A 13,350-nucleotide genomic window follows, 5' to 3' on the forward strand; every position below is an offset into this window, starting at 1 on the left:
TGAATGCCTTGTCTGTCCTGCGCAGTGAACGGTGATCGTTTTTGCTGGCGTGCGCGCGCAGAAGGGTGGAGCAGTGACTGGTCATTTCCGTGTTTGAAGTGAGACGGCAACGGTGTGGAGTAGTGAGTGGTCCTGTCCGTCGTTAAAGTGTGAAGGACAGCAGTGAGGGCATCTCGTGACTCCGTCGCTGTTTCAAATGACAATGCTGGCAGCCCTTCATGTTGTCCTGTGCGAGGTCAGCAGGGTGGAGCAGGGACTGGTCATTTCTGTGTTTAAAGAGAGAGGGCAGCAGTGTTGAGCAGCGAGTGGTCACGTCAGTCCTTAAAGTGCGAAGGGCAGTAGTCTGCAGCAGTTAGGGCATCCCGTGACTTCGTCGTTGTTTCACTAGGACGATGCTGGTAGCCCTTCGTGTTTAAAGTGCGGGCAGTGAGTGGTGTGGAACGTACGAGTGCAGAAGTCAGGAGCAGTGAGAGGTCGTATCCGTGTTTAAAGTGCGAGCAGTGAGCAGTGTAGAGCGTGCGAGTGCAGAAATCAGGAGCAGTGAGAGGTCATGTCCGTGTTTAAAGTGCGATCAGTGAGCGGTGTGGAGCGTGTGAGTGTAGAAGTGTGAAGCACTGTGGAGCAGTGAGAGGTCATGTCTGTGCTTAAAGTGCTTGAACTGTTGATATGAAACGTCACTATGAATGCTAAATGATAGACTCCGTGACTCCCTCTCTGTTACAAAATACGATGCAGGCAGCCCTGCGTGTATAAAAAGCGAGCATGTGGTTGCCGAGAGTACAGACTTGCAAATTTGCTTTCACATATTTTCAGTTAGCCCAAACAAACCGCTATGAGCTCCTCATCTAGGGCAGCTTTGCGTCGGGAAATGGAGCCTAATTTAGGATCCTCTCCTAACGATCCCAATAGATATATTACAGATTGCAAGATATGGCCGAAAGGTGTAGAGCCACCCGATTGCTATTGCCAGATGTGTTGTGTTCCGAACATATCTCGTGATTACGAGACTTTTGGCCAGAGATATTGGTGTTGCAAAAATATCGAGGAAGTCCAAAAAAGAGGTGCAACATCACATGTATAGATTAATTTTTAAATATGTTTGTCTAGTGGTTTTATTTTTTTAATAAATTTGTTTCTTTTCTGGTTTACGAAAGCACGCTGGTGATGAGACGCATACTCATTGGTGTCATTTCCATGAGTGGATTGAAATGTGGATCACTCGTCGTGATCAACAATATATGGCGTGGTTGAAGAAGGTGGATGAAGATGTACGCAAGTGCGAGCGCGAGAAAGCAGAACGGGCGGGACGTGATAAATGTACTGGCCGTGAATATGATGGATGTTGTACTGGTCCATTTCATTTTGATCAATCATGCTATCAGAATAAGTTATGTTCGTTCCCCACCAATATGTTGCGTGTTTGTTTCAGAAGTCTCTTTTCGCTTCCTATGTATTATTTTTTCTTCCGTGCTTTTCATATGTACTCGTGGTGTTATGAAGGTTGTTCTCCTTTCTAATAAAATCGTGCATCATCTAGTATTGGAAAAATATCATACTACTACTCTGAAAAATTACAAAAAAATCGGTCAACTATTTGCACAATCGGTCACCACATTCAATAATGTTTTTGAACAATTATTGTTTCATCGGCGGACCGTCGGACCATAAGATGCGACACTACGCTAGATAGTACGGACCAAACATTACCGGGCGGACTGCCCTCTCCCCAAATGCGGCTTGTCCGTTGTTACAATGTTCGGACATTGAAACCTTCTTTCAATATTTTTGGACGTCCGAACCGCTGTTATTTTCGGATGTCGGAACCCCTACATAAAATGTTACACCTGGGGGAGGCTTCCTATCGCCAGTTCAATTGGCGACACCTCCTATCGCCAACTCAATCGGCGAAATCATACAGGGCCGTCTATACGGCCACTACAGAACGGCTATAGCCGTCCTAACAACGGCGGTACCTCCTTCCGCCGGTTCATCCGGTGATAAGGGCTTACCATCCTTTAAACCGGCGGTAGGTTTGATGGGCCGTGGCCCAGCCCACAAACCGCTACCGCCGAATCAACCGGCGGCGGGATGACAAATTTGTAAAAAAAAATTTAAGTATATGTCTTTGATAAATCGAAAAAAATAATATAAAAATAAAAAAATCCACACGTCCACACCCAGCACTGGGCCACCGGCCTCGCAAAAGAAGAAACAATGCAGACTGGAAAGGAAGAAGGGCGAGGTCGACAGGTCCCCATTATCTTCTTCTTTTTGCTCCCCTTTGATTTGAAAGAAAATATGTACGTAGCCCAATTTGACCATAAACCTCGTGAAGCACATTATGATTACTCGAACTCCAAGTACTGTACGACGACAAGGGCAATCTTATCTGTTACCAACGATCTATATGCCAATTTTGGGTCTGTTTGGTTTGAACAGTAGCACACATAGTACAAATTTTGACCAATAATTAGGTGTACTAAATAAAAGCTGTTTATAAAACAAACTCCACAACTCTGCGCTACTTCGCAAGATGAATCTAATGAGATCTTTGATCATACGATTAGAGGTTAGTTACTGTAACATTATTGTAGCTAATCATCGATTAATTACTATTATTAGACTCATTCATGAAAAAGTTTTGTAAATAAATTTCGTTTAGCACTATATGTATTCGAAAAAAAATTTAGCACGGAACCAAACACGGCCAATAACATGGCACTCAGGGGCGGACGCAGTATAGGTGCATGGGTGTACAGATGTACACCCAATAATTTTGACAAACAAAGATTCAATTTGTATGCATATACATATAGGTATACCTGTAACTGGGTCAAATTGTATTTATTTGATCCTAAACAAAAGAAATAGACCTTTCTCAGCCTGCTTGCTTGGCCTGCTGCCTCACGATCCAATCCCCGTTTCTGTCTTCCACGAATCTCGTCAGTTCGGCGTCTGCTTGCCTTGCCGTCAGTTGATATAATGGAGGATAAGTCTGTCGCTGCCGTGGCGCCACACTCCCACGCTTGCTGCACAGCTGGCAATGGGAGGTGCAGAACAGATCACGGCAACAGTGCGCATGCGGAAGGCCGACAGCCACAAATGCGGAGTCGCCGAGGATGAGCAGGCCACATCGATGCTATACACAGCTACAGCCACAGCGTGTTTAATTCCTGCCCCACCAATGGTTCGTACGAAATCAAATTGGCTATTGTTTCATTTAGCTATGAATTTTTGTAAAGAACAAGCTAAGAAATAGTATGGAAGGTCAATATTTAAATATTTCTTGGTTACATTTATTAATAAGAAATTTTTCCTACTTGTTACTGATGAAGACATCATCTCTCGTTTCCAAAAGCAGCTTCGTTGAGTTAATTTATAATTTTGTTTTATTTGCAGTGTCGAAGGTATTGTTTGGATAATGGATTAAGAAACTATTTTGTGTTGTACCATGTACCTTTGTATGATTAGGGTTTACTAATTTTTATGTACACCTAATATCAAATTCCTGCGTCCGCCACTGATGGCACTTCAGTTCAAAACCAAACGGTAGTGTTATGGATACGCTGAAGGAACACGGTCAAACCAACATCGATCGAAGAAGGTGCCGAAGGGATTGAAAACACAAAAATTGACACACAAATGTTACAGCAGGTATATTTTATCTGCTAGTAACATTGAAAAAACATGATAACTCTTTTTTTTTTGCTCTCATGATAACTCTTATTTAACCTGAACAAGTAGCACAATGGACAAGGGTGAGCCAACCCCTGAAATTATTAAATTCTAAAATAAAATGAAGAAAATCCCGATAAACTCCAAGATAAGTTGGCACAAGTCGTCTGCACATGCGATCCCAAGATCCCCGGGACAGCAACGGCGGATTGGCGCAGCGTGCACTCGAGTTTCAGCATCCCAGTCCGCCATCCGTTTCGCAAGAACGACGCCTGCGGCCGGCGGGGCACGCGCGCCACACGGCGAAGCTCCGCGACAGATCCGGGGCAGCGGGCGCCTCCCTGCTGCACCGGCGCGCACGTACCCATGACCCGTCCACTGGGAGTGGGCCTCAGCCGACCACATGCCCCCGCGCCGGGCTGGCGCCTCACTATCAAGGAACGGACGGTCAGGATCAAACTTGCTCGCCGCACCGCCTCGGCGCCCCCATGTGCCCCGCGGACGAGGCTCCGCTGCAGTTACCTCCCCTGCAGTTGGGTCACTGCCGTGTGGGGCCTGCACGCGTGGGGCCCACGTGGCAGTGACCCAACTGCACGGCGGCCAACTGCAGCGGATCCGGTTCCGTGCCCCGCTCCTTTAATTGGGCCGCACCCGGCGCCCACCCCGCCAGGCGCCCCCGCTCCCTCCCAGCATCACATCGCGTGTTCACTGTTCACACTACCGTCTCCGTCCCGGCTCACTCAGCTGAAGCTAGAGACAAGAACCACCCACGCATCACATCGCCCTGCTCGCTTCGCCCGTCCGGTGCTCCGGCAATTGCTTGCTGCTGTTTGATTCGGCAGAGGGGAGGTCGGGAGGAGGAGGCAGAGGGGGAAGGGACGATGGTGGGGCGGATGCGGATGGCGGCGGCGCTGCTGCTGGCGCTGGCGGCGTGCGCGGCGCTGCCGTCGAGGACGGCGGCGAACAAGATCAGCATCAACTGGAAGCCCAACACCAACTACTCCGACTGGGTGGCGCAGCACAGCCCCTTCTACAAGGACGACTGGCTCGGTACGCCGCGCATTGCCTGCTCCTCCTCCTCTCTTCGTCCGTCCGCGTTCCCAGATCTGAATCTTCGTCCCTTCTGAACCCGCCCGGTTCCGGCGCGCGCAGTGTTCTACTACACGGCGGGGCAGGCGGACGTGGTGCAGGTGGACGAGGCCGGGTACAACAAGTGCGACGCCAGCAACGCCATCTACAACTACAGCAAGGGCCGCACCTTCGCGTTCCAGCTCAACGAGACCAAGACCTACTACTTCATCTGCAGCTACGGCTACTGCTTCGGCGGGATGCGCCTCGCCATCAAGACCGAGAAGTTGCCGCCGCCGTCCCCGCCGCCGTCCGCCAGCCACAGGTCCGCCGCCGCCGCCGCCGCCTTCGCCAGGTCCCACGCCGCGGTCATCTTCTACGCCGTCGCCCTGCTCGCCGTTCTCCTCAGGGTGGTCTAGCTAGGGAAAAAAATCTAGCCAGCCAGCCTTTCGTCCGGGTTCTTTCGTTAAATTTGGAGCTCTTGTTTTTTTTTATTTCTTCTTTTTTTAGTGTGCTTGGATGGGCTCTGAAGAGGAGTCGTAGTTGTGGAGTGTATTGGGTTGGGTTGATTAGTGGCGTCGATTTGCGGAAGTGATCATTGATCTGAGAGATTGATTTATTGTTCCAAGTGTGAAGAACTCGAGCTGAAGTAGCTTTGCATCTTGTCACGGAGATAAATGATCTCTTCTACTTTCCCGTTCCCTTTTCTGAATTCTGATCCCTGCAATCCTGGTCGGGGCCTGAGAATCCTACGGAACAAACGGTATTCATTCAGTTGCCTGAGTGATGAATGTCATGTGAGCATGGTTCCGGAACGTTCCGGTGGCAACTGGCAACTAGCGAGCAAAGCCATGCCCCTCGGCACATGTTCTGTTGCCTAGCGAGTGCCCAAGGGCCAAGGTCCTCCTCCCTCCCGGGTCTAGTCTATCTACCGAGCCGCACTTGGACCTGAGATCAGCTCGCGTTTCGGCATGATTTTTTTTCTTCTGAAAAACTAACTAGTTTCGGCATGATTTTCCGCGCATTGTTTGCTGCAAAGATGCGCGTCGACCGTTGTGTCGTACCCTCGCGAGAAGACTAATCCAGCGGGGCATGTGGTGGTTTAGGCAGGGAAACCACGGCTCTCGCTGTCCGCTCTCGGCTCGGCTTTGTCCGCAAGAGCAGGCCGGTTTCGCGCATGGGTTGCCGATCCCAGTTTCAAGGGCGCCGTGCGGACAAAGCTGGCCTTGGGCGTCTCTCCGAGGCGCTCCCCGCCAGGGATCAATTTTATTTTCCGGACTGCTCCGGAAACGGGAAATTTCCGGTTTTCTGGTTTTTTTTTCGGATTTTCCGATTGGAAAATGGTTTGAAATTCAAATTTCGGTTTTCGACATTTTCCGACCGGATTTCGGTGTTTTTCGACAGGAAAATGTTGTTGGTGATTAGAAGTTGTAAAATCAGTGAGGAAAAATTAAAAATTTTACAGCACTTCGTCTAATTTTGCATATATAACAGTTCACAAAGCATAATAAATATTTCACACACCAAATATTAATAGGATTCACCTAAAACATATATGTCCAATTGTCCATACAAGACACACAATCTAAATCCAATATAATACAATACCAAGTCCATTGTTCTAGTCATACAAACATACAAGCCATAGGTTCATTGCAAAAATACAATACCAAGTCCATTGTCCAAGTTATACAAACTGATCATATATAGGACATATTTTGCTAAATAAACCCAATATGTGTAATAGTCATGTGAGGTATATATTATTTTTACGGAATCTATGTGTGTTTAGTCATGCGAGGAATACTTATTAAGAGTTTACATTTCTATTTCATATACGGATCTATATGTGTTTAGTCATGTGAGGGATATATTGTTTTTACGGAATTTGAATGGATATTTCATGTTTAAATTATATATACATGTGTAATAGTTCTTTTGCAATACCATATATACCAAAATATTTTTTACATTGCTAAAACAATCTTTTCCGCCCGAAAAGCACCGAAATCCGACCGGAAAGCAACCAAATCGGTCGGAAAAATCCGGTTATCATTTTTATGATTTTTTTTGAATTTTGAAACCGAAAAATCCAAAATTGAGCCGGAAAATACTTTCCGGGTAGCACCGGAAACGGAAAATTTTCCGAAAAACCGGATTTTCCGTCCGGAAATTTTTTCCCCTGCTCCCCGCTCGCTCAGCATATACGCCCGGGACGATGCCGAGCGGTTCGCCACTTCGAAACTCTACGGCCGGCCTACGGAGCAGGTCCGGCGCGTCACGGACAGGACGTGCACCGCCGCGCCAGCAAAGCCACATCGCGTGGCCTTGATGGCGCGCGGGTGTGCGGATCTCGAGTTTTTTTTGCCAATTTATCAGTCCAAACAACTGGCTTCGCTCATTTGCCACTGCAAAGAATGCATTCGCCAGTTTACCCCTGCAAATAATATCACTTTGATTAACCAAGCACTGTGTCCATTTTACCCCTGGCCCCACCCGTCAGATCCTTCTTCTCCAATCTTCCTCCGCGAGCCCGTAAGCAGGAGGGCGACCTCGTCCCAGGAACAGGCACAGGAAACTCTTGTACACCCGCTGCTACAACAAATAGGATGGGCTACCTCTCCTCTCTCCATCACCTCTTGTCATCCCCAATCTCGACGCGGGCGGCGCGGCATGAGCGCGAGCTCATGCAGGAGATGGGCACGAGCTGAGCTGCACGAAGGGAGCAGACGGGGTGGGCATTCCACGCGGTCACGGGCTCACGGCCATGGCTGACTTAGCATAGCGGCGCGGCCACAAGGGAGAAGAAGGGGAACGACGGAGAAGGAAGAGGATCGCGGGTGTGGTTGAGGTCGAGCGTCGCCGGCGAGCTGCTCAGTCGAGGGCAAGCTCATGGGTACGGTTGAGGGTGAGGTCGGGTAGGGCGCGTGAGAACTCGGGCGTTGCTGGCGAGCTGCGCGGCCGGCGGCACCTCCTCGTCGCGCTTGCCATCAGAGACGTGGTGGCTACCTTTTGACGCCGGCTAGCTTTCATCCTGCACGGATGAAGAGGGATACGAAGATGGATATAGACGAGAGGGAAGAGACGATGCGGAGGAAGATAGGAGAAGAAGCATCTGACGGGTGGGGCCAGGGGTAAAATGGACACAATGCATGGATAATCAAAGTGACATTGTTTGCAGGGGTAAACTGGCGAATGCATTCTTTACAGTGTCAAATGAGCGAAGCCAGTTGTTTGGACTGGTAAATTGGCAAAAAGCTTTTTACGTGCATCTCCAATCCTTGTTACTTTAAAATTTTATACTAATTTTTTAAAATAAATTTTAATTTGAAAAATTGGTACAAAATTTTGAACTAGAGAGAGTTGAAAGATCACCTAAAGAGCTCTAGCGACTGCGACGGTATCCGTATCTCCTCGCACCTCAAGAGCGAGAAAGAAGAAAGGGCCAAAACGGCAAGAAGCTAGATTCGCCAACCGAAAGCTCAGATTTCAGTTACGTTTCCGATTTCACTTGCCACCACTGCTAGTGATTGAGCTGCCACGCGCAATCTCGCATCCAGCCGTCAATCAAGTAGCCCCACCGCACCGCAACCGCGGCCTCTCGGGAGCAATTCCGGACAGAGGAGTAGATGCTGCGCTGTGATCATCAACGTACTAGAGGCCGTGCACCGTAAAATGTAGTCGGGTCCGGTTTGGGCACTCTAGAATCATGTGGCATCAACTCCGCGACCACCACGCCGCCACAGAAACTGAGCGCAAACTCTTCTTCGGCGCGCATCAGATCTGGTTGGAAAACCATCGTTCTCAACGCAGGTACGCGAAACAAAGTCTGCCTGTTTAAGCCCCATCTGAGTACCGACGAAACATCAACTGCGGGTACACCAAAGAAGTGCGCAGAGCACTATCCCGGAACATAATGTTTGACAAAACTGTATGACAAGACAAGCTATTCATCAGGTGATCTGAAGGTCCGCTTCATGGCAACTGTTAGAAAGTATGGCACAGTTCTACGCTATCCATATCCGGGAAAGAAATACAGCAAGGCAATTTGTTGCCACTCACGGACTGCCCTATCATGGCACAGGGGGAAAAGAGCATAACCATAAAAAATGGGCAGAGGGGAGGCAAAACTTTGCTCATGGTTAATAGCAACATGTTCACAACTTCCAGTAACAGAAAATTCGCACTCAAAACTTCTGATCAGTACAGTTTTCCAATCCCACACATTTTCTATTACCTGTGAGCAGCACCGCATTAACCCTCGAGCATTGCCTTGGCTGCATCAATAAGTGCAGGTCTCAAGCTGTTAGATGCTCGACCAAGGACAGTATAGCCTTCCTTATCCTCAACATCAACATCAGCACCATGTCTAATTAGCAGAAAAGCGACCTAGAATAAGATCATTACACAAGAATTAGTAATTCCTTCTGGTGATTTAATACAATAAATAAAAGCTCAAGGACAGTCAATCACATCTATTGTGACTCAAAATCTGGAGCTTCCTTTGGTATTCAGAAGGCAGTGGGTCACCAATGAACTAATTGGTAATCCGTACTAATTAGAAGCCTAAAAGTAGTTACAAAAGGCTAGGATCATCATCAGAGATAAAAAAAAGTTAAGCCAGCATACAAGGTGCAATTTGCAATGCAGATCACCACAGAAGCAGAAGCATGGAAATTTGAAAATTAGTTGAACAAATTCATGCAAGAAAACCATATAAAGCTACCTCTTCGCATTCGCATATTAAGGCATGCATATCAACAAACTATGCACATATACAAGAAAGAAGCCAGAAAAAATTACCCCTTGGTTCTCACATATAACAGCATGCATCAGAGGCGTTTGTCCTATCCTGTCAACAGCATCAACCTCAGCACCTTCCTCGATGAGGAATTCGCACAGTTCAGCATTTCCAGTGCTTGCAGCTCTATGCAAGGGCGTGCAACCAAACTGACAAGATAGACGTTGAAGGTTTAGATGTCTAGCAAGATTTCAGTTCTGGACTTGCAGTGTATAAAGAATCAGAGATGCATAAACATAAGCGGCAACAATGACCAACATATTTCCAGGAAACATTCTAAAAGAACTTCAAATTCTTGGTGATTACTTTTGAGCCTGAAACTGATTCTAGGTGACGAAAGAATTCTACTAAATTAAATGCTCACAAGAAACAATTGTTGTTGCAAAACACTGTATTTTGATAGGATCAATCTTATGTCCAAACATCAAAGAATACCCCGTCATGGTTTACCCCTTCTGGATTTGAGTCCTACCACCACAGAAAGCCACATGGGTACATATTTCTCTTAGATTGTTGAAAATGCACATACCTTGTCTTTCTTGTTGACTTTTGCACCATGTGCTATTAGTTTCTCAGCTATGTTAAGCCTCCCTTTGCTTGCAGCATAATGAAGAGCAGTTCGACCACCATCAGTAGTCAGGTCAACATCAGCACCTGGTAGTACAAATTTATGATTACATATGTTACAACAACAACAACAACAACATAGCCTTTTTCCCAAGCAAGTTGGGGTAGGCTAGAGATGAAACCCGAAATAAATAAGTTCAAGGTTCAGGCACATTGATAGCTATTCTCCAAGCGCTCCTATCCAAAGCTATCTCTTTAGAGATATTCCAATCCTTAAGGTCTCTCTTAACCGACTCATCCCACGTCAGTTTAGGTCTACCTCTACCCCTCTTTACATTATCGACCCACTCAAGAACCCCATTACGCACCGGCGCCTCAGGAGGCCTTCGTTGGACATGTCCAAACCATCTCAGCCGATGCTGGGTAAGTTTCTCCTCAATTGGTGCCACCCCGACCCTATCCCGAATAACTTCGTTCCGGACTCTATCCCTCCTTGTGTGCCCGCAAAACCACCGCAACATCCGCATCTCTGCTACACTCAGTTGCTGGACCACCGCAACATCCGCATCCCTCCAGTATGATTACATATGTTACTAAATCTTAAATAATAGAGACTACTGAAATTCCAAAATAAAATAGTAAAAGGGAAACACAAACTCGTTTTTAACAGAAGAAAAGGAAATATACTGGTTTAATGCTTCTGAACGCTGTCAGATAAATAAGAAATATGACACACTATGATACTTTTCAATTCTAATGTTCCGGTACACTGAAATAAACCTTTACTTGGTTCTTGTGAAGAATAGGAATTCTTCAGGGAGCTCATTCAAGGAAATAAGATCATTTAGCATTCCTCTATAGACTAGCTTAGTTCCGAACATGTATGTCAGCTCTCATTTCACTTGTGCAGGATATACAAATTAGCACAGAATATGATTGGTGAAGTTTTTAACAAGAACCAACATGAGGACATTCTGAAAAATAGCAGCGACATTCCAATATCAGTGGATACCCAAAAGGAAAAAAAGAAAAAGCACCACAGTTCAGATCACTGACCAGCGGCAAAGATCAATTTGAATGTTATAGCCCAACACCAACTGTGACCTAAGTGTTAAGCACCATGTTGCTATAGTAAAAAAATAAATAAATAACCACCAAATTTGCCATATCATTTCAAGAAGAAAAAAATGTAACACAGCAAGAGATACCATGCCTTGTTCAAGTCATGCCTTTCAGCTCTCATTTTTGTTTTTCCACGATACACCGACACAAAAATGACAAATTAGCACAATATATGCAGAGACATCCATTTAATATATGTAGCAAACGTGACTGAAGCTCTAAAAAACCAAAAAGAGGACACCAGCAACCAGCAGTGGTACACATGGAAAATTTTACCCTAAAGCAATGTGCATCAATGACCATAACAAAACATTGATATGAAATGTTATTAACTTATTATCCTAGAGCAAGTATGAGCCTCTTAAGGACAATGCAACTATATGTCTATACGAATATTGAATACATCACTGTCCACTAACTAATTAACTATACGAAAATCTGTCAGAGATGCACACATTTGCACTAATTACTGCACCTGGCTGAAATTGCACGAACAGACATTGCCATCAGAAAATGTCAGTTCATCATGTCTTTTCTTTTCCCTCTCTAACACGCAGGAGAGCTGCGTATCAAGATATTGAGAAGAAAAAGGAGGGGGAGGAGCCCCAAATGTTACAGATTAGTCAGTTCATCGTGCCTACCCCCAACTAATCTTAGAAATTTGTAGCAGAAATATCAGAACTCGCCCAAACCATCGGCCTGGTCACGTACCTCGCTCAAGCAGGATTTCGACGATCTGGGCGTTGCCGGTGCTGGCCACGGAGTGGATAGGCGCCCACCCCTCCTCGTCCTTGGCGTTCAGGACGCTCGCCGCAGCGCCGCCACCTGCTTCCAGGAGCGCGAGCACCACCTAAACCCACCGGAACACCGTCAAAACCCTAAACCCAGCATATCCGATTCTCGAGAGTGGGAGTCCTCTTTGCGTGCCTGGGGGTGCCCGGCGGCGGCGGCGACGTGGACGAGGGAGCGGCCGTCCTCGTTGCGGAGGGAGAGGTCGGTGGGGGTGAGGGAGGCGAGCGCGGAGGCGTCGCCGGACTCCGCGGCGCTGAAGAGCTCCTTTGCCGATGGGCGCCCCTCCCCGCCGCCGCCGGCGTCGACGTCCATCGCCGCCATCAGGGTGTGGCCGGAACTGGGAGGAGGGAAGGGACCGGATGCAGGCGAAGCAGCGAAGAAGGCAAGAGAAAGGTCAGAAGGTGCTTGCTTCGAGTTGCGTCTGGATTGCCGGTTAGAACTGGGCCATTCCACGGCCCAAGAAAGAAGACGACTTCGTTGGATTTGCGATCTTTGGTATGAGTCAGTCTATCTATCTATTTATCTATATCTATATTATAAAAATTTAAACAATTGAAAAGCCTTTCTCACCAAGATTAGTCCCACCATTACCTTGGATACTGATCTATGTAAGGTGCAGAGCCAGGATGACATTATGAGACATGTTACTGACTTCTATAAGAATCTTTTTGATTCTAAACCAACCTGCAACATGAGATTGGCTGATTCCTTTTGACATAGTAGGCAGAACCTCTCCGCAAACATGCTAGACGCCTTGATTAGACCCTTTACGGAGTTGGAGGTAAAACATGCTATGGATGAGATGAAGAGCAATTTGGCACCGGGCCCCAATGGCTTTGGGGTCCAGTTCTTCAAAACTTTCTGATCAGTAATCAAGGGTGATCTATTGGCCATGTTTGATGATTTTTACAAAGGAGAGTTAGATATTAAGAGGCTTAATTATGGTGTCATTACACTTGTGCCAAAAGTGAAGGAAGCAAACAACATTAGACAATATCGCCCTATCTGTCATCTGAATGTGGACTTCAAGGTGTTTGCCAAAGGTTTGAATAATAGGTTCACTCCCATTGCCGAGGAGGTGATTGGGGGTAATCAGTCTGGGTTCATAAAAGGGAGGAGCATCCTAGATGAGGTGGTGATTCTCCATGAGGTTATCCATGAGCTAAAGACTTCTAAGAAGAAAGGGTTAATAATGAAAATTAATTTTGAGAAGACTTATGACAATGTTAGATGGAATTTTTTGGAAGAAATAATGGTCGGGAAAAGGCTCCCTGCTGCGTGGATCGAGTGGATCATGTAGACAGTGCAAGGGGGGAAAGTCTGTG

At 46.8% G+C, this 13,350-nt stretch overlaps 2 protein-coding genes across 2 annotated transcripts; one reads left to right on the forward strand and one right to left on the reverse strand.

Annotated features, from left to right (window-relative positions):
- The first annotated feature begins 4,327 nt into the window (after window positions 1–4,327).
- LOC120690042 (lamin-like protein) lies at window positions 4,328–5,421 on the forward strand. The gene is made up of 2 exons (XM_039972561.1): window positions 4,328–4,725; window positions 4,828–5,421. Exons 1-2 carry the CDS (start codon window positions 4,557–4,559, stop codon window positions 5,160–5,162), a joined length of 504 nt encoding a protein of 167 aa, XP_039828495.1. The 5' UTR covers window positions 4,328–4,556; the 3' UTR covers window positions 5,163–5,421.
- Window positions 5,422–8,717: 3,296 nt separating this feature from the next.
- Window positions 8,718–12,472, reverse strand: LOC120690044 (26S proteasome non-ATPase regulatory subunit 10-like). Its single transcript, XM_039972562.1, has 5 exons — window positions 12,161–12,472; window positions 11,945–12,083; window positions 10,074–10,198; window positions 9,547–9,693; window positions 8,718–9,132 (listed from the first exon to the last, which is right to left on the reverse strand). Exons 1-5 carry the CDS (start codon window positions 12,344–12,346, stop codon window positions 8,998–9,000), a joined length of 732 nt encoding a protein of 243 aa, XP_039828496.1. The 5' UTR covers window positions 12,347–12,472; the 3' UTR covers window positions 8,718–8,997.
- Between the last annotated feature and the right edge of the window lie 878 nt (window positions 12,473–13,350).

The sequence above is a fragment of the Panicum virgatum genome, chromosome 9N (genome assembly GCF_016808335.1).
Source record: "Panicum virgatum strain AP13 chromosome 9N, P.virgatum_v5, whole genome shotgun sequence".
In the NCBI taxonomy this organism is placed as follows: Eukaryota; Viridiplantae; Streptophyta; class Magnoliopsida; order Poales; family Poaceae; genus Panicum; species Panicum virgatum.